The sequence below is a fragment of the Lepidochelys olivacea genome, assembly GCF_965140295.1.
Source record: "Lepidochelys olivacea isolate rLepOli2 genome assembly, chromosome: 17".
Taxonomy (NCBI): domain Eukaryota; kingdom Metazoa; phylum Chordata; order Testudines; family Cheloniidae; genus Lepidochelys; species Lepidochelys olivacea.
In genome coordinates this window covers 5,353,870-5,375,328 of record NC_140427.1, presented here as the reverse complement: position 1 = coordinate 5,375,328, position 21,459 = coordinate 5,353,870, and the positions used below count along the sequence as shown (strand labels likewise).

Genomic DNA, 21,459 nt, shown 5'->3' with positions numbered 1-21,459 from the left:
GTCATGTTCCATCACAAAGAGTTACATAATTTATGGACTGTGCCAGTGATTTTGCACATTTGCCCTTCACCTATCTCCATGGCATTCTGCATTTTATTGCAAGTTTAGGTATGATTGGTACATATGTCTATAGGTATTGCCACAGATCAGTCTGTGAATCGTCAACCTTCCCATAGCAGAACGTGTTTTTCTTGATACTTGTGTTCTATTTTGCTTCACAAAAGTTTAATTGTATGGTGTGCCCAAGGACCAAGCAAAAAATAGGACCCTGTTGTGCAAGGCATTGTACAGAGGAGCAAACATTCCCTTGCCCAAAGGGCTTACAATTAAAAATACTTATGTGGGAGGATGCTATGCTATAATACAAAGTGAACAAGGTTATGACAGCAGTGGTTAGTTTGGGTGGATTCAGTTAGGAGGGGATTAGCTGAAGTGTGGAAGAGTGGGGTGCGGGACTAAAGGGGGAAGAGAGGTGAGGAATGAAGCTGAAGCAGCATGTATGTCTCCAGATTTCTAGTCCTCTGAAGTATGGTTAATATTTACCTTTGGTAAGAGTTCCTTGAACATGTTGGGGTATGTGCGATTTAAGAGGGCTGTGCAATAGTCAGCCAGCCTCCTACAAGGGCAGTGAAGCACCAAACACCGTATGGATTACTTTCAAAACAGACTTGGCAGAGTTAATGTAGAATTTAGATACTGCTTGTCAGACTAGTCTCAAACCAACATCACCCTGCTTAATTAGCAGAAACTTCCCACTTTCAGAGCTATTGCTTTGGATATGGGTAGGGAGAGGTGGCTTGTCAGTGTTATGCATTGAACTTTGGAAGCAATATCAATACCAATATTTAGTGCATAATTGTGTATCTGGACATTAATACACTGATTAGTGATAAGTGAATCAAAAGAAAGGTTACCATAAACAATAGGTTGTGTTTCTGTAGCTTGCTCCTCTTCCTTTCTCAGCGACTCTGAGGCATCCAGTTTATCCACCTGGAAATATGAAGGCCCAATAATTAAAACTACCACCCCTCTCTATAGAAACATGTTACTTATTTTTCTGGCAGAGACGTGGAAAAGCCTTCATGTACATTAACCACCCTCAAGAGAAGACCACTGCTTACAAATTCAAGTAGCAACATTGATATTGCTGCAGTCGTTTGTCTCAGCATTTTTCCATGAGAAAGCCCCCTGGAAGGATTTACAGGACAGCTGTAAAAAGCTCACACCAGGCTGAAATTTGGCATGCAAGGTCCCAGCCAGGGGCAACCAATTATTGTGTTTTTTTAAAATCCTTGACCATATTTAAAATACTGTAAGGAAAGTTCACTGGAGTCATTTTAGCACTCCAGCAGCTTTAGAATGTAGAGAGAAAGTTTGTCAAACTAGTGTGAAGACAACATAAGATTGTACCAAGTTGGTACACACACACACACGTGGCACCACACTTCAACAAGAGTGTGCAGCAACTAGAAGATTATCCGTTCTCATTCACAATAAACAAGAAACTCTTGAACTAGACAAATGTCTCCAGTCTAGAACTTCTGTTTAAGAGAAAATTCTTACAAGGGCACAGAATAGTTATGAATACTTAACAGTATCAGTCGACAGCATCTGACATTTCACTTGAGCATCAAGAAGTTAGTGAAACTAACAGCCCTAGGGAAAAGTCGGTCTGTTCACTCATGCAGTTTCTAACTTTGTATAGGGAATGCATAGACTTAAAAAGCAAAGTCAAACTATGGGGCAAGTTCTTCAGAGCCACACTGCACAGAGAGCACTATCAGAGCATAGGTGCATAAATGCCCAGCTCCCACTGTATTTGCACAGGAGGCCAGAGTAAGTCAGCTATGTGGATCAGATACTGATAGGTTCTCCCCTCCCCCCCCCCAAATGTGTGTTTTCACCCTAATCACATTAGGGCTACTGAAAACTGGTTAGGTGCATGTTAGATCTTAGTGTATTTTTGCTATTAGTTGGCTAGTCTTCCTTCTCTTCCCCCCACCCCTGAATAGAAACTATAGCTTTGTTTTGGGAAGTTGCTTATTTGACTATTCCACACCACTTCCGAGGATTCATCTAGCTGCTATACAGTTATAGTCATAGCTACCACAGAGACAGACTCAAATGTTCTACATCTTATGATACCGAAGATGAAGTTCTCTATTTGGAGTTGCACTAAGGTAGCATCATTGTGCCAGTAGTTTCCTCCTTAAGTACTGACAACTCAAAGGAACACAACCCACAGATACTAAACAGAGCTCTGAGATCACTTCCCTAGTTGGTACCCCAGAACTTTGATGCATCTTTGTTTGAACTATGCCAGATGTCCATAAGAGCATTAAAAAAAGGACTGCCAAACTGAGGACACAAGAACTAGCATTGGTTGTAAACATTCTGAAGCAAGCCGTCCTTCAGTCAGAAAATGAACTACATTATGGAGTCTAATGGTTTTATGAATCCATATATTCACTTGTGACCCCAGTTACCAGGCCACAGTTCATGCACGAAATACAAGTATTGGCATTTGAGAGTTGTCGCATCTCTCGCTCAATCAGGGATGAGTAGCAGAATCTTGTTTGAGAAGTTAGACACCGCACTGAAGAAAGTCAATTGTCAAGTTAGAGTCACAACAGAAAGAACGCTATTAAAAATCTTATTCAAAAAATTGCATTCAACATTAAAGTCTGTTTCAAAAATAAAATGGGATTAACTAGACTAGCTGGGAGTATTGAAATGCTGAAGCATAGATCCAGATAGGCTCTGCATAGGATAGTGGAATATTGGAGTAGCAGCAACAGCTAAGCAGAAAGTTTCAGGTTTCCATATATTTGGCTAACCCCTAGCCCAGAATATTCTGTTTGAAGTCTCTAATGTTTGCCTTTCCTTTATCTGACCTGGTTTAGAGGCCTCTTAAAAAACCACCACACATATGGAACTTAATTATGAACACAAGCTTGTTAAAAGTCTGAAGACAGTGATCCTTATACACCACTTGATTAAGCATCACTGGGTTCAGTGCCCTCTTACACTGCTTTAGTAAAGTAAACTGCATTAAAAAGGCTTTTCCACAAAGACTGCAATAAGCTGCAGAGGAAAAGTAGTAACATGCGTTCAATGTTATTTTGGTGTTATGTGTGCATGAAAAAGAGGCAAGAGTACTGAAGCAAGTAGTGAGATCTGAAGATGATTGCCATACAGGCTCCCCCCAAAAACCACACGCAGCCCACAGCAATGCTTCGTAGCTTCAGGAATAGTGGGATGTAATTGCAATGACTGTTGTACATGCTTAGTTTAATAATGCAGACACTGCAGTTCAATTACCTTTTTTCCACACACACGCTTTCTTACTGCCTCACCTACTAGCTGCTGAAGGACCTTACGTGATGCGTTTTGCTCAGGTTAGCCTTGAGTTCCAGTGGTGACCAAGATGGATGTATAAACAGCAGATGGTAGTTTGCACGGATTTAGTCTTCAAGCCCTTTATATAAGCTTGCCTGCCCTTTGCCCAACCACATTTAACAGACAAATTATGCCAGCATGGCTCATGTTCCAAGGAAAATTGGGAGTGGGTATAGGGTACAGAAAACAGATGGACAGAAGCTTTGGAATCTGCCCGCAGGCTGGGCATAATTGAGCAACAATAGGCAAGTGCCAGACAGGCATCAAAAGAGTTCAAGTTTTAGCATTACCACGTTACAAGGGTTTTTTTGGAAAGGTAGCAAGAGGTTGGTTTTTTGTTGTTTTGTTTTTTAAGAAGCTGAAGAGCCCTGAAGGCAGTCTTCTCTTTTGCTCAGCTATGAGGAATGTCATGAGGAGGGGGAGGGTAAAACACAAGACTTGATACAATAGCTTAAGTTTTAACTTACTGCATCAAAACAGACTAGCACCATAAGAACTGGAAACCTGAAGAAACATGAGGAAAAGTCTCTTCTGAAGCAGCTAGTATCTATTCTGCCTACTGTCAGCACACACATTAGTAAGAATCAATAAATCAGACTGGATCACAGTCCTTATAAATTTGCAAAAATTGCTGCTAAAGAATGTACATATGACAACTTCCTTGTTAAACCAGAGTCTCTGGCTGGAGCTGGAATAGCTTTAATTACTGCTGCTTGCAGAGAAAGTGGTTATTGTCAATTCCTGCTGTTTTGTACAGTCAATTTCTTCTGAACAGTATTGGTCAACATTAGTATCTTTAAATTAGTACTTGGACTGTGATCCAACTGATCAGCCTTCTGCCCTTCCTGAAGAGTCTATTAGCCGATTAGTAGCAAGTGTATCTACTTTTGTCCTACAGTTCTAACTATTGTAGTTTTAAACAATTTGCAGAGGCTTTAGTGAGATATTGTTGGGAAAAAAGCAGTAGCAGCAGTGTAGTAAAGGTAGGAAAGAAAACTCATGCAGTTTCTTTAGACTTAATCCTCCAGACTTAAAGATGGAAAAGAATCAACTTTCACCTTTTCCTTTATTGCATCAACCTGCAAAGGAATTCAGAAGTGCAGCTTAGAAAAAAAAAATCAAATTCCATATGTAGCATATAATGGTAGAATTAGCAACATAAGAATCAGGGAAGAAACAATTGATAAGATACAAGAAAAAGAGTAAAAACAAAAGGAAACACCAGAAGTATCTGATTCAGAAAGCCAGCTGTAGTTTGTATTGGTCATTAGATTTTATTGACTAATAAGTCAAACTAGGAATACAATAAGGTAAATCCTTTTGCAGCATTTATACTTGAGGTTTAAATATATATGCACTAAAGTTCTAATTCAAGACTAGAGTGCACACACTCAAAGGTAACGTTATATTAGTTGGGACTGATGTCAAAGTATCCCATAATCACCAATAGGATACACACTTGAAAAAGTTTTCTAAAGCACTAACACCAGTTGCTTTCAACCAAAAATTTCTCTGCACTAGTTTGACTCTGCAACAAGTGGCTCTAAAACTGCCATAAAAAAAGCAAAAGCACACCACACCAACCCTTTGAACATCAAACAGGCAAATCCTCCCTCTGTGCAACCAAATGTGCATTACTTGTTTTATCACTCAAAATAAGGTTACCTAGTAGCCCCTAGCTGTAGAAGCTTTATCATAAAAATTAGAGAATCCAAAGAATAAGTTGTATCGAAAGTGATTGACAAAAAATGCTCAAAGTCAGCGTAGCTGAAGTTGTCCAAGAAAAGTCTGGTGACACTGGAATTGAAAACACTTAAAAACTAACAGGTGCTACAGTTAAATAGCTTGTGGCTTTTTCCTGGAGGTTCACACATACATAAAGCATACCCACAACGGAAAGTTTAAAGCTCCAGAGGAAAAAAATTCCTCTATAGTCAGATTTATCTGGACAGTCTTGCTGGAAGGAAAGCATCCTAAAAATAAAGGAGTTTCTTCAAACAAAAGAGCAAGCAAGTGTGAAAAGAGGCTAGTTAAAACTAGAGTTGCGTGTCTTATGTCCTTGAACATATGTTCAAGTAGTCTGCTTCATAAACACTTACATTTCAGAGATTCCACTCCAAAATGAGTCTAGATTGAGAGGATTACAATTAGTCATATTTCAATTCACTGTATCCTTTGATTATTCAAGTAATTGCTGAGCTATGCAAAACACTAATTTTTTCCACTTAAGAGCATGGCAGACATGTAGATTTAAGAGTGTTTATAAAACATCTGTTCCAATATTCCTGTCCACTAAACAAAAGGTTCTCTGGGAATGCTAACCCATAATGCATGGGTAGTTTCCAGATTTCCCTATAGTCTGGGGGGGGAGGAGGGAGGGGTGTAGGAGAAGAACAGTTCTTTGACAAGGAGAAAATTTTGGCACTAGAATCACATTATCTATGGGTTCAGCAGAGAACTATTACAGATGCAAGTTCTTCTAACTAGTAGCTAGGGAACTATCTGTGGGTGTTTCATTTTTCCTAGCAGGTATCACTTAAAAGTGAAGCCTTTCTCCCCTGATGAACTGAAAATAAGAGTGAACGTAAGTCAAGGCAGACATTTGACAAAGCCAATATCAAGATTAGTGGCAGGTGAAAGTCTCAACCAACAGAAATAGCTTTTACCTTGGTCAAGTACTCCTTCATGACCTGAATAAAATAGGGCATGGCAAAGTCCATGATGTTGTGCCTCCATGCAGTTTCCAAGACAACATCTGGCCTTAGAAGGTCATAACAGGTGAAGAGACAAGCTCCAAAACATTCTCTCTTTTCTTCCTGCAAGAACCACTGCAGCAATTCTTCTGCTAACTCTGTATCTTTGGATTCTGAAGCATATTGCATTGCATCCTACAAAAGAACACGAACAAAGAACAAAACCTCTCATTAAAAGAGCCACATCTAATATGCTGGAGCAGGAACTGTGCTAGGCATGCCAAGTTTGGTCAAAGCAGTAATGAGCCATTCCAAAAAAAGCTATCTTGGGGATTTAGACTTCCAAGATGCACAAAAACAGCTTTTGAAGTACATTATAGCAATACTATCAAAGGGGGTAGGATCACTCATACTAGTATTAAAGTAAGCTATGTGAACATAGGTCTGCATAGCTTTAATGTTCTATATTCCAGTCTGTTACCTTGTATAGTCTGTCTTTCTTGCAAAGTTCTACACTCTGTTTCCAGCGATTGTTGCCTTTAAAGAGATATGCAGCAATTCTTCTGAACTCAATCAGCTCATGCTTCTCCAAACGCTGAGCAAGGGAGATGTTGTCAAAGTTGTCATAGGCATCTATAGATGTCCTAAGAGCCTGAATTGGAATAGAATGTAGTCATTCAAACGTCAGTGCTTGTGTTCCAGAAAGGGTCAACCAATTTACGTTTGATACCACCTGAGCTGTTTGCAGAGTTCCTTTGCTCAAACTTTTGAGTCTATTTTCAGATCTAAAGTAATCCTGCAGTTTGTTACTGCAGTTAATGGATGCATAGTTATACCAATTAGCTATCTCTACCAATTAGCATTCACAAAAGAAAGGTGTTTTAAACAAGGGCAATTTTTTTTTTTAAAAAAGCCTACCTGATAGTCTTCTTCTATAATGAAGAGATTATTCAGAGACTCATTCACTGATTTGTTGTTGTGGTTTTGAACTGAGCGCAAGTAGGGTTTAACAAGTGGAAGCTGTTTAGCCTTTAAGAGAAGAAGTTTTGACATGAGAATCCTGAATATAACAATATAGCACACCATAAGCTTATAGATGTCCGTCGCAGATACATTCATTGTCATTTACTCAACTGGAGTTGTAAACCTTTAGATGTAGCCAAATGCTTCATCTCCACTTGTAAAGTCTCTCATAATTATAGGAAAATGAAAACCAGTTACCTTACTGAAGAAGTTTACAGCACGAGTATGATCCAGCCGGGGAGACAGCACCATCAACAGATCATTGAGCAAGAGGGGTTTAAATTCCAAATAAAACTGGATTGCTTTATAATACAGCTCCACATTGGCCACCTAGAGACAGCACAGAGGATCATTTAATAGATCTTTACATACTTGTTTCATGGTGTTTATGTATTTCTGCATGGATTTTTCTGGTTCGTTACCTCTAATGAATATAAGACCCTTAAGTTACCTAAAGCATGTCTGCCAGCATTAAGAAATTTTGCTTTAGAGATTTCAGATCTGCTCAGTTTATTTTGTGCTATTTGATTAAATATAAACCTTCAAAGGGTAATCTAATCATTTGTGGCATTGTAAGTCTACTTGGTATTTTACCATAGATCCAGGATCCCTGACATAAGCTTAAAGATAGTGATGTAGAAGAGAAAAACGTTATGCTGAAACTAGTACCAGTTTAAGCTAGGATAGCTTCTAATCAGGAGGCCATTAGCTAGAATACAAATCAAACATGCAGAACAGTGTTGCCTTTAAAGAGGCATTTCTCACACCAGATCAGGCAGTACCTTAGTGATGATATCTTTGAACTGTCCTTCTTTCCATGCATCTGTTGGGTGATTCATCATTGTGATGATGGCATTATCATACTCTTCATATTTATCATACAAGAACACCAGCTCTGCCCAAAGATGGGCTTGTTCTGCAGCTCTTAGCACCTATACACAGAATGTAAGTGTTTAAATACAAGTTTAATAGAGCAAAAAAAAAAAAAAATTAAGGCCACAAGGGGCCATTATGATAATCTAGTCTGACCTCCTGCATAACACAGGTTAGTGGTTTTCAGCCAGTGCTTGGTCATCAATAGCTTTCAGCACTCTTTCAGCTTTGAAATCCATCAGTTAACTTCAGAGCACTGATTTACTTTTATCTTGGTATTTCGTTAGTGTTGAAGCTTAATAGATCAGGTGGTTTTATTAAGTGTGAAAATCTTGTAATTTCATTAAAATTTAGTTTATGCAACAAACTGTTCTACAGGCTATCTAGAACGGTTTAAAACTACCCCTCACATAGGTTTCGAGACCGTTACCTTGGGAATGTTGACTCTGGACCAGAATAGTTCCAAGTGCTCCCTCATCTTCTGGGGTTTGAATTTGGAGTAGAGAATTGCTAGCTCTGTAAACATTCCCATGTGGGCACGCTCAAGTCCCAATGCTGCTTCCAACATAGTTATCAACTCTTCAAAGTATCCACGATCCTTAAGAGACAGGTGCAGTTAAGAGACAGCTGTAGCAAGAAGTTAGGTACTAAATGGATAAAGAGACAGCATGCCAAGTTTGAAGCAAAGGTGATCCTGTAACACCGAGTTACAGTAGCATCTGTGCAGGCATATTTTGGTTGATGCTTTCAGTAGCATTAGAATTAGGAGTATCTAGTACATGTGCTCGTCATTACCTGGTAATAGTTGATGAGCTCTTCCAATTCATCTGCATGCACTACGATATGAAGTCCACACATCTGGGCTAGACGGAACTCTTTCCCATCAACACATGCAAAGCAAACCTGAAATTCAAGTGATAACAATTACGTTTTTGTCCAGTTTATGAAAAAGCACAGCTCTATCCAATTGTATACCGAAGAATCCTGTCAACATAGGTATATTAGGATTTAAGAAACACTGTTGGTAAGATTAAATATAATCTCCGAGGCAACCTCTTTTGATATTTTACTGAGTTGAACTCGTAAGACAGGGTAATTTACCTCTTTCCATGTTCGAGTGCTGTTTGCTTTCCGAGCACCGTCAACAGCTGCTTGGTATTCACCTAGGTGAACCAATGTGGATGCCAAACGGCCGAAATTTGACACGTTGTTATACAATAGCTTAGCAGCATCGTACATCTTCTCATCATAGCAGCGATCACCAACCTAAGATTAAGTTGGAACGTTAGTCTTCTAGACTAGCCACAAGAATAGAATTTTATAGTGAAACTGATCTTAAAGGATTTCTAAAATTAGATCCATTCTGAAGTCTGAGGAAGTTCTAGCCACTAGCTAGTATGTCTAAAGCTATTAGACAAAAGTGAACTCTGCCTCAAGTTTTTTGTATTTTATTAGACTTCTTGAAGAACTACATCACATCACATTCAACCCAATAAATTCTTGGCAGGCCAAAGCTTGGCATTCTTACTGGCTGAACCCCAAAATCCTATTACTATGACCGCTAAGGAACCAAGAGCAGAAACTCACTTGCTGTATATGAGCATTATTAGGTCCATTTATGAATTCTTCCAGCTCAGCTAGACGATTTGTTTTAGCAAGAGCAAAAATGAGTTCTGTCTCCACATAGGACTCTCGTGCTTTTTTGCGTGCCATCTGTAGGTATTTCACCAGCTCTTCCCAGTTCCCTAGGTGAAGCAACTTCACATTAAAAATGGTAACTTTTCATGATTGAATCACCTATAGTTTGAGAATGAACAGGACTAGAAGTTTGCTCTGTTAAGTTAGTTTTACAATGATAATTTCTGTAGGTAGCAAACATTACTTTAGCCAGGACCAAGGCAAGAGAATTTGCCATTATGAGTGGCCAGCCTCTCATGCTAGAGACTATAATGATCTGAGTTAATTGTTGCCCTTTTACTATAGGAAACATTTAAAGCTCTATCAGTTAACTTGCATTTTACTTTACTATCGTTAGAGTTGTTAAAAAGCAGTTCTCACTATGTGGAATTCAGAAGCCTAGTGAAAATTTAACTCTGCAGCTAGGACAGCTGACCAGGAGAGGGCAGCAAGAACTACAGAGGAGCTAGTAGTGATATATATTCATTTGATCAACCATATTTGAGGAATGCTGTCAACCTGAGTTTTGACCTTTGATCATTTTAGTATTATGAGATACAGATCTCACATTTTCTAGTTCAGCAGAATTTAGTGCTACCCATAACACTAGCAGGTAAGAGTTTCAGATCGTAGCGTCAGCTGTTGTAGTCATTTAAATGACATGCTTTGGTTAAACTTCAGATATCCGAACATACCAGAACAGCACAGAAGATTCAGTTAAACAAAAACTGAAAATCCTACCGCTAGCATTGGCAGCTTGAACAACTTCCATGTAGGAGGAAGGATCATCTGCTTTAATGTAGGAGTCAATTGCTTCTTTTACCATCCCTTTCTGAAGCTGGGCTTTAGCAAGCTGACTCCACACAGCAGGCTCATTGCAGCGTTCAGCAAATTCATAGGCACGATCCAGGTTTCCAATGTGTTCAATCAATACCTGAGGAAATGGTAGCATGTCAGTCACCATCAGTACAGAAAAAAACATTAGTCTTAAGTTTCCAGAGAACTAATGAGTTGCACTCAACCCATTAGTTCTGTTTTCTTCTTTAGACCAGGAAGTAATCAAGGTTTGTTGTTGGTTCTTTGAGAGCCAGTCTTGCTCTTCTTCTGTGTGTATGGGGGTGGGGGGATGTGAGAACCTGGATTTATGCAGGAAATAGCCCAGCTTGATTGTCATGCACATTGTGTAAAGAGTTGTCACTTTGGATGGGCTATCACCAGCAGGAGAGTGAATTTGTGTGGGGGGGTGGAGGGTGAGAAAACCTGGATTTGTGCTGGAAATCACTTTAGATAAGCTATTACCAGCAGGACAGTGGGGTGGGAATAGGTATTGTTTCATATTCTCTGTGTATATATAAAGCCTGCTGCAGTTTCCACGATATGCATCTGAGGAAGTGAGCTGTAGCTCACGAAAGCTTATGCTCTAATAAATTGGTTAGTCTCTAAGGTGCCACAAGTCCTCCTTTTCTTTTTGCGAATACAGACTAACACGGCTGCTACTCTGAAACCAGTCTTGCTAACGCTCAGCATGACTCTTCCAAGAACTGCTTACTTCTCTTCCACTTTCTGCAGGAGAACTCTGAAGGGGCAAGCCTAAGAATGCTTAAGTAGAATATAGTTGAAGTCTAAACTCAGCTGTGTAGCTTTTACTTCAAACACTCAAGGTTTGTATAATCAAAATAGAGGCAAAATTTCAGCAGTTGAGAGAGAAACTAGATAAGCCAGGAAGCAATAGGAAAGTGACAGTCCTGTCATCTTTGGAAGGAGATGCTTCTGCTGATAGTCCACTTTAAAAAAAAAAAAAGCACACATCAGCAGAGCCAGGAGCACACTCCACTATTCAGGCTTTTATGCTGTCTCAAAAGCTTAAAGATTTCCTAATTGTAGAATCAGACTAGAATTTATGATACCTGCACAGCTGAGGTGTTGACATCAAATTTCCTGAAGATGGCAAAAGCCTCCTCAAAAAGCTCATTACTGATAGCAATGTTAGCAATATCTGGAGCATCATAATTATCCAGACGGTTGATATATTCCATGACACGAGTACGGTCAGCTTTAATAGCTGTGAGAATAAGGAGGTTTTGCAGGTTCCTAGTAAGAAACAGACAAAGCAATTAGTGAGTGCCAAGTCAGTTACTTCAGATTAAAAACCACTGGCTATTGTTAGAGGTGAATACTGTATGAAACTCAAATCCAAGGCCCTTATCCTAAACTCTCATCCCCAAACCAAAGAGTGAACTTTAGCAGCTCCCCAAAATTATGTTTACTCCCCAAAGCAGCTGGAATTTTTACTGCAGCAAGCCCTAGCCCAGAGCTAGACTGCTTCAGTGAAGTCTGTTGTAGCTGCCTATATATGGTTTAGAACTTTTTACGCACCTGTGTTCACTGAACACAGAGTTATCAAGAACTATTTTCTCCAGCAGTTCAATGAGCTCATTGGGAAGATCAGCAGTCATGAAAGCTTTTACAGTAACAGACACTTCTTCAGGGTCCTGCGTCTCAGACAGTGCAGTCTGCACAACCTAGAGACAGAAGAGTCAAGCCATGGATAAGCTATAGTCAGCAAATTGCAAATACTTCACCTTCAATTATAGCTAGTTCTGTCATTATGTTAAAATGAATAGGAAGTTTGAGGGAGACTATACCTGGTCAATAAGTGGTCTTCTGTAAGGATTGCTTTCCAGCAGTACACTCCCCCACAATTCAGGATCCTTACGGCGAACTAAGTAACGTGAGAGGCTCTTGAAGAGGGAGTTTTCATTGCATACCTAAGTGACAAAAAGGTAGATAAGTGAAGTCATCTGAAATTACTTAAAGCAAATCTTAATAGATTCATAGAAATGTGAGGATGGAAGGCACCTCAAGAGGTCATCTAGTCCAGTCCCCTATGCTAAGCCAGGGTGAAACATACCAAGGAGACACTGATTTTTCTAAATCTCCAAATCTTGGGACTGGGAAGATCAACAAGTTAACTTCTAATTATGTGGTGTGAGTTTGACAGTAAATAAAGCTCATTTCAAGATTTATATCAGAAATTGGAGGAGGACTTTCCACAACACAGTCACTGGAAATTCAAAGCAATCTCACTGCTTTCAAATTTGGACCAGATCCTTGGAAGAGGAGTTTCATTTAGATGAAAAAGTAATCTAACAGGGACATGCCTTTTAAAAAAAAAAAAAAAAAAAAAAAGGTCATGGTGCTATACTTATGCCAGTTAATTCCCACTTTTAACTTCTGCTGCAAAAGCAGCTGTTTGTTGCAGTAGTGCATAAATCTCTTCCCCAAGATCAAATAGGTTGTTTTTTTTTTTAATTTGTGGGTGATTCCACCCCATTTTCCCTGAACTCACTGGATATACGCACATTAATAAGCTCCAAGTCACACTGCCCACGCTCATAAGCCACACATGCCAAATGAGGGTCTCTCTTCTCACAGTACTTCCCCACAACACGACTGTCATAGTAGGGATTCTCACGCAGAAATCTTTCTGGGTTGTTGTTGCTGTCTATGTAGATTTTGGCCAGTGCATTATGAGTAGCAGGTTCCTCACAACCCTCATGAATTCTTGCTTCTAACCATGGAAGGAGCAGTTTTAGCCTAGAACAAATATATTAGTTTTATTAACAAGCCTGCAGGATCTACCCAACCAAGAGACCTCCCCAGTTTCTTCCTGAAGGCATTACTCATCCTCCTACCATTGTGTGTATTTCTCTCTCAAAATTTCTTTATTGAAAGCTATCAAGTTAGTTGAATGCCAAAAACCAAAAGCCACCTCCATTAAGTCTTAATTGCAATGCCATCAAAGCATCCAGATGCACCTCAAGAGTCTACAATTAAAGATCTATTCTTTTCCATTAGCTCCCCCCAGTGTTCCATACAGGACACTACTGGAAACTAAGGGAGAAACTTGTCACAAGGCTATAAATTTGTCTTTTATCATTTAAATCACTGTAATAAAACGATAGCCTAATGAAGGTCTACACCTTTTTCATTTACAGACAGACCCTAAGCTTTAACCACAAACTAACAATCAGAAATTACTAAAGTTAGAAACATTAGCTCTAATCAGAAACATGTACAGAGATGGTTATTTGTGGAGTTGGATACCTGTTTCTTTTTTCTACTTCTGCAACAAGCTCATCAGTGGAGAATTGACCTCTCACAACAAGGATCAAGTTCTTTATCACATCTTCAGAACAATCCACATCAAGCAGTCCCCCAATGACAACAGGCAGACGGCTTGGATTCACCTAGGGCAACAAGAACACTTTAGTAAAGTGACAAATTGGAGTACCAACCATGGAGAGATTGTATGTTCCTTCCCTGAGAATCCATTTGCATGTATGAGAATTGCTAGAATATTGTTCAACTTCAAGTGGGCCTGCTTCATTTTCCCTACCTGGGCTCAGAAAAGCTCCTGAAGACCATGACCGGTTGAGGCAGATACTATGGATTTCTCAATCATGTGAAGATTGACAAGAACTTACATCTTCCTCAGACTTCAGCAACAGAGATAAATAGGTGAAGTATGTAATGTGCTATTCTCATTTTTATGGGGAAAGAAAAAGGTGTTTTAGGCTATTGTGGCATTCCCCTCAAACGCAGCAGCTGTACTAGCTTTCATGGAGAGGGAATGGATTTGTTGTACTAACAGAAGGAATTAATAATGAAGAATCAAGTAAAAATGTTTTGGAGGTTGAACCCTCCTTCCCAGAAAAAGGTCTGTTTTCACTAATAAGGTGGCCAGAAGCAGAACCAATCACTTAGGAGAAGGACCGCTTGTGTTCTGAAATTATATAGCTATTTGTTGAGAGCACAAAGGAAGTTACATGGTTAACGTCCTCTCCAAGATGGATAGCAAGCTTCGAAGTCGGTTTGTTTGAAGTGATTTAGATTATGGATTTTGTGGTGTTGGTATTGCATGCATTGGTAGCCATGACCGTCCCTGTGAAAAGAAACTGGATGAGACCATATTAAGCCATTTGGACAGAAGGCTTTTAAGTCCCTCTGGAAATATGGCTCTTACCTTCTGTACGTAAATCTCAATATATTTTTGGAGATTATTTCTATACAGGTACAGCACGAGGTCATGGACAAAGTCAAAGCGATCACATACAATGATCAGTGGTAACTGGTCAGTCAGTTTTGCTTCCTGCAAAGGAAAAAAAGCAGAAATATGAATTACTACATTAAAACTGGAGAAAGTTGATAAATGAGGCAAGTCTGAGGAGACCAGTCTGATCAGAGATAGTTTACTGTTTTTAAATCTCAGCTGTTTTGGTTTCCTAAACTAATTTACCTGACAGCATGTTACTATTGTTCCCACTTTGAAGCCATGCACACATAGTGAATTATAAACAGGTGTAAACCTTGACAATATCTAGAGCAAAAAACCATCTGAAATGTCAGTCACTGGTCCTTGGCACACCCACATCTACAAAAAACAATTTTACAACACAGGACAACGAGTATTACAAACCTAAGCTATACTTCAGCATTTGTGAACTGCCACTGGTGTTCAGTGTGCAGGATTAACACTCTGGGATCGCAACAGGAATCTAACAAAACCATTTTAAGGATGATGTGGTCTCAGTCATGTGTGAGATGACCAGATATGCATGATTTGAGCTAGTTTCCTCACCTCACACCTTAATCTGAAGCATTTCTGGCATCCCCAAGGAACCCACTGTTTCTGAATTTAACTAGGATACCCATGCAGGGTCACATCTATCTTAAGAACCTACCAAACTACTGCACTGTTGAATCACTGACTTGTGACTGCAGGAGGTCAAAAAAATCAGAGCGTGCATCAGTAATCTGCATGTCTAAAGACCTTTGGGAATGAATGCCCCAAAATCTGGCAAAAAGGCAACATGTCTAAATAAGCTAAAGTGGCAGCCAAATACTATACATTTAGAGTACCCTGAAGAATCAACCTTGTCAGACCCAGCTACTGAAAGCTGTTTAACATGCACATCCCAGAATGTAATTCTACATACAAATCGACACTGAAGGAGTTAACAGACTGGGAGACCTAATCCGGGGGATTTACCTGGTACATGTCCTGCACATTCCACAGACACAAGGAACAGCACAAAAAATAACAATTTCCATCAGGAATTTGTTGACAGTAACCATTCATTGAGGATAATTTGTTGTAAACAGAAAGACCTGTTGAGTTATACACACAAAAATCTTCCCCCAATAATAGCAACTTTTTTCCTTAGAGTTTATTTTCTGGGACATTAAAACAAAGTTTTTCTACATGACAGATGAGAGAAGTGTTAAGCAGCAATAGGTGTATTATGCTATTTAACAGATTTTGCTGTCACACACCATGAAATGGCTATACAACCAGGACAAAATGTGAAGGCAGGAAATGTTCCCAGATAAAGGCTGATTCTCTGGCAAGTGTGTTTAGAAACAACCTTAGGTAGTTGTATTGACTGACATGGCCATAGACAGTGTAACAATGCCAACTGGCTACTGATTTTCAACTTCATACATGGTATCTTTCTAGCCTCAAACCTGAAGATCTGACATCAGTAGAGCATGTTATGGATACCACTAATTCTCTAATAGTTATTTTCACAGAACAGCTATCATGTAGTAGTAAGAAACTGACGTGGGGTTTGAGATTACGGCATTTATTAGTGTGGGAAAAAAGAAAAAGAAAAAAAGACTTAACAGGTGACTTCTAGAACTTTTTCCATTTATAGCTCACGTAATTAAATCCAACTGGCATCATATGTTCCAGTTATGACTGTTTATTCAATGGTGTCCAACTCTAAGATGCTAGGGAACAGACTGGCTCAGCAGTATCCTCCAATACAGGTAATTTCTGCTGACTTACGGATGCACATGTGGCCTGAGGAACGGCATTCATCTTTCCTATATTCCAAACAGTCTCCATATTAGAAACTGCTTAAAGAGATTAAGAACTGTTTTGGACTTTCATAGGTCTATGTGCAATCCAGAGCGCCTGTTCTCAAGACATCACTACTTAGTGGTGTACCCTAGTGGAAGTGGATAAGTAACAAGCAATCCTGCTGCAAAATAGAAAATACTGCAATGCTAGTCAACTCTTTACCTTGAGGAAGTTTTTAACACGTTCTGGATCATAGCAATTGCTTTCTCTGCAGATTCTTTCCACTTCTTTAATTTGCCCTGTCTTGCATGCAGCTTGGATATATTTGAAGTGCACATCTGGGTCCTGGCTGAAGTTTACAATTGAGCCCAAGAAATAAAATAGACCTTAAGGGAAACAAAGACTCAATATGAATAGTCTTCATACCAAATAAAAATCAAGCTGATTATGTGACAGCTTGCTCTAAGGACTTCTCATAAGTCTCAGACTGCAGCAAGGGAGCCATAGGATGCCTAAGACATATTTGAACTGGAGAAACTAAACAGTGGAACACCACACAGAAGTGGAATTGTAGCTGACGTGCAGTACTGTAATCTCTTCAGTAACAGAGAAAGCATGCACAGAAGATAGTTTAAGGCTCTTTGGAGCAATGCAAGCAATAGCAAAGTCACAAGTCATCCCTCTCCCTCTACATACGTTACACAAGTCCATCTGGGCAAGTAACTGAAGATTTATAGTCCAGTCTGGCTAGGTAAATTCACTCCTTCCTTCATTTTGGGCAGTCAGTGGTCCTGTACACTCAAGCTGTAGCTGAATCATGGTGCAAGCAGGCCAACTGAAACTGCCATTCACTTCCATTTTTAATTTCCCCATATGGTTGAGAGGATGGAATACATGGCATACTTTGGAAAAGTATTCAGCAGCTCTGCTTCTAAGATGCTCCCTGGTAGGTACACATAAATAAGTGTGCAGTATTCAGCTAGCTCAGTTTTCCATGTATCTAATGTCTCTTGCACAAAGTTTGATCCTGCTATGCCAACTGTTAACACTCCTTACTTCACTGCCCGCAAATGCAGGCGGTGATAGCTTGCTACAGGCCACACAAAAATAGGATTAAGGTCAAGTGTTATTTAATAATTACATGCGTAAAGCAACTGCCATGTCAGATAAACGTTCTTGAACGATCACTTTCCTGAAGTCTCAATGAAATAAATGGCCAAAAGGCTAATGCTTAATAGTGAGTTTTTGGCAATGCTGTTTAGCTACAGGCTTTTTATACAGAAAGCAGCTTTGAAAGGGGACCCTGTTCACCTATGACAGAGGCAAGATGTTCCCTTATACAAAAAGTTGGAAAGAAAAGCTTTCCAAGGGCTATTGTCTCCATCTATTCCTATCCCAACTCCAGATCCCATTGTCCACTGGCATGTTGGCCTGTTCAAAATCTGCAGTACCACATAAGCAATTTAGGATATTTTTTTCCTGTACAGATGCTGAAAGTAGATAAGAGTTCAGTAAAAAAGAAGGACTGACAAATGAATGGGGAATGGCTAAACTAGCCAACAAGAGGGTGGGTGTAGAGGAGATACAAGTATACAGAACTAAGCTCTAAATATGAGTAGCCACCAGCAGAGTTTAGAAAAGCATAAAAAAGGTGAGAAGTAGCTGCCAGCTTTCTTAAGTATACAAGTTTCTGATGCAGACACACGTTGCCCTTTTCCCCCATGGAGATCCTTTTACCAGTCTGTTCTAAAGGCCTTCACCAAGAATCTACTAAAAACTTAATAGTTTACCCAAGAAGTTTCCTGGCAGGAGTGCAATTGGACAGTGAAGTAGTCAAAATGGTAGGATTTAGACCAACTTCTCAAACTGTTGCTTTTGGAGGGTCAGACAAGCCCTATAAAGTGGAACTTCCTAATATCTATCAGGTTGCCAAATGGACTCAGCACTCCTATGCACACTAGCATACAGACTATTACATCTGCAATAGAATAGATTATGTTTAAGAAAGTGAAGTAATGCTAAACAAAGTATTCCCATTGCATCTTACCTTCAAAGCTCTTAAAAGACTCAAACAGCTCAATAAGTGACTGTGTTGACAGCTGTTCATGATATTTTGAAGCTACCTGAACACAAATCTGCAGGTTTTGACGAATGTTAGCAGAAAGCATGGCACGCAGACACTCCAGAGAGTCTTCTACTGATAGGGAGCCAAAATAATTCACCAGCCACTAGAGAGAGATAGCAAGATCATTACAAAAGATTCTCCATATAAAAAATATTAAGCACCAATTTTAAAGCTGCATAAATATTGTAATTTGAAAGATACACTGCTTGAAGTGTGATAATTTTAAGATCCTGGAAGGTAAGCTAGCCAAACCTCTACAAAATTTTGGATTCTGTACCTCAGGGTTGAGAAGATGAGTGTGAACTACTGCACGCTTGATATCATACAAGTCAGTGAAGTGTTCTAATGCTCTCTGCAGCAGGCCAGCTTTCTCACACAGCTGTGCAATGTGAGCCCGGTCATAGTGAGTAAACATCTGGTTTCCCAAGATAGCATCTGCAACCTATAAAGGGACAGTTGGAACAAGACTGGGTTTATTCTAGTTCTGGAGTTTGTACATTAGATTCTGCATACGACTCATCAGGAAAAACTACAGTAAATTACTAACCCAAATCAGAATGAAATCTTGAACTACAGAAGATCCCATGACTATTTTAAAGAGGTCACTTAAGACACTAGAATTAGAGCCAGGGTTAATGGTAGGTTCATAGGCATGAACTTTGGAGCCAGATCCAGATTTTTTTGGGGGGGGGGGGGGGGGGGAGGACAAAGGGTTGTTGGCTTAACCTGATATTTAATATTATGGCACAGTATAAACAGGGAAGTTGTTAGACCTGAAATATGTAGATCCTAGCTTAATATCTGACTGGGAACAAAAAACGCTTTTGAAATAATTAGTTCTAGGCAAAGTTATACTCATTTTCATTGACTTTAAAAGGTGTATCTAGTCAGATATTAAGCTAAGCTGAAACCCATAAACTACTATATCATCTTCTAAAATTTTTCATACCTATGCTGATGGAAGTTTGGTTACAAGATACAAAAACCTGATCAACTGTCAGTTTGAGGACGTCTATAAGACATACCTGAGGTGCATGCATGAGATTCATCTCGAGTAAACGTGTTTGCAGGGGACCCTCAGAAGGGCGGTTATTCTTCAATGCATCCAGCAAGAAGGCAGTACACTGCTGAATTAGGTTGTACTCCATAAACACATCCACTATCTGCAAAAAAAAAGTGTACTATTTTGGAACTGCAGTACTAGTTTCAGTGTAAAGGTTCCATTTCAAGACTTTAACAAGCTTACTTTTAAATATGAAAGTTTAGATGCAGTCACAAGATCTAGTTTGATTTTACTAGCATTATCCCAGTCCATCAATGAGAGCACTTGTTTCGTATTCTTGTAATAGTAGGATTGCCTCCTCATGAGGATGAGGAATTTCAATTAACAGGTTATGCTTGAAACCCCTCACAAGGCAGAGCTAAGTACCTGAGCTATCACTTCCTTGGAAACACTGCTGAAACAAGCTTAGCTTACCTATTTAATTTAAATTGCTTTTCAGTGTTAGAAAAAATTAATTTTGAAAAGCCACATCTTCAGGAGACAATTTAATACCCTTTCTCCACTGGCAGCTTTAAGTGGTAGGCATGAATCCCAACTCATTTGCTTAACAGTCTTAAGATTTGCAAGGTATTTAAAGTTAATACTTGTGTGATATCTGCAAGAGGTTCTTCATCCTGAACTAGCATTTGAGCAAACTGCTGTCCTTGGTCAGGGCTGATTCGCATTACATTCCTCAGCAGGAAAATCCAATCTGGAGTATACCCAACCTGTAAGAGTAGCCATAATAAAAAGTGTTAGTGCTTCAAGAGAAGCTAAATAAAGTCTCAACAGATACAGAGCCAAGGAGCAGCTACATGAAAGCATCAGGAATCAGTTCTTTTGTACATGAAGAATCTGCGCTCATTTGGGTATCTCAAAGCACTTTTCCCATCTACGTGGGGAATGTAAAAAAAGCTAAATGGGTAGACAAGCATAGAGCTGTTGCCCAAGATGAGTCAGTGGCTCAGTCAAGATTTTAACTCAGGAGTATCACACACTCCCTTTAAGTAGTATGCCAAAGTGCAAGTTTTTAAATTAAAAAGGAGAGAGTCTTGAATGCAATATTCATATTTAGCTAAACGTTCTAGAGAAATAGGTATCCTGAGATTAACACATTTGTGCCATTATGATACAATTGTTTAAAAAAACACAAACTATGTGACTAATAAAACAAAAGTTCTGAAATATGCTAAAAGTAGTCTCTTAAATCCAAAGTAGTTCCCCTTAATTTATGCTCCTGAATTCAGTAAGGTTTACAGTTTCAAATGCAAATGTTATCTATATGTAGTTAGCACAGCCTCACCTTCTTAGCATACAGAACAATCTTCTGGACTTGTCCTGTTTCAGCAAAACATTGAATGACCTTGTTAGGAACATTAGCTCTTAGATAGACACTAAGTGCCAGGGTAGGGTCCACAGACTTCACTAGATCTCCTAATTCCTCTGAACACTCCAACTGTTTAGAAAGAATATAGTTAAGAACAATTCATTTTAATAAATATAGACTGGATGAAGGTAGATTACATATTCTAGGTTTAAAGAGTATTCATGGTACAGTGCTGGGATAACAATCTTCATATTTATATACACACACACACACATAACAGGTTGAGAAGATGTCAAAGTATTTTCCAGTAACTGTGGACTTAACAGTCTAAATCGCTTTATGAAAGATGCATCCTAGCTTGTCATTGTTCATGGGCCAAAGTTATTACGAGATTTAGCTTTACAAAAATATTTCAGGTTGTACCCTACATCT

The 21,459-nt window shown here is 39.2% G+C and overlaps 1 protein-coding gene across 2 annotated transcripts in view; it reads right to left on the bottom strand.

The window, feature by feature from the left end:
* Positions 1-21,459, bottom strand: part of CLTC (clathrin heavy chain) — a 53,311-nt gene that overhangs the window by 2,396 nt on the left and 29,456 nt on the right. Inside the window, exons 9-32 of one of the 2 annotated variants that reach the window (XM_084651075.1) lie at positions 21,004-21,156; positions 20,306-20,428; positions 19,684-19,821; positions 18,936-19,100; positions 18,581-18,761; positions 16,756-16,919; positions 14,692-14,817; positions 13,773-13,915; positions 13,028-13,262; positions 12,311-12,433; positions 12,042-12,187; positions 11,573-11,756; positions 10,407-10,599; positions 9,576-9,733; positions 9,090-9,254; positions 8,784-8,891; positions 8,419-8,586; positions 7,898-8,047; positions 7,314-7,445; positions 7,011-7,121; positions 6,574-6,744; positions 6,066-6,287; positions 4,458-4,478; positions 915-990 (exon numbers count right to left, since the gene is read on the bottom strand). In XM_084651075.1, coding sequence (XP_084507201.1) covers positions 915-990; positions 4,458-4,478; positions 6,066-6,287; positions 6,574-6,744; positions 7,011-7,121; positions 7,314-7,445; positions 7,898-8,047; positions 8,419-8,586; positions 8,784-8,891; positions 9,090-9,254; positions 9,576-9,733; positions 10,407-10,599; positions 11,573-11,756; positions 12,042-12,187; positions 12,311-12,433; positions 13,028-13,262; positions 13,773-13,915; positions 14,692-14,817; positions 16,756-16,919; positions 18,581-18,761; positions 18,936-19,100; positions 19,684-19,821; positions 20,306-20,428; positions 21,004-21,156 — 3,556 coding nt within the window. The remainder of the gene's footprint in view (positions 1-914; positions 991-4,457; positions 4,479-6,065; positions 6,288-6,573; positions 6,745-7,010; positions 7,122-7,313; positions 7,446-7,897; positions 8,048-8,418; positions 8,587-8,783; positions 8,892-9,089; positions 9,255-9,575; positions 9,734-10,406; positions 10,600-11,572; positions 11,757-12,041; positions 12,188-12,310; positions 12,434-13,027; positions 13,263-13,772; positions 13,916-14,691; positions 14,818-16,755; positions 16,920-18,580; positions 18,762-18,935; positions 19,101-19,683; positions 19,822-20,305; positions 20,429-21,003; positions 21,157-21,459) is intronic. The other variant, XM_084651076.1, reaches the window with a different exon arrangement.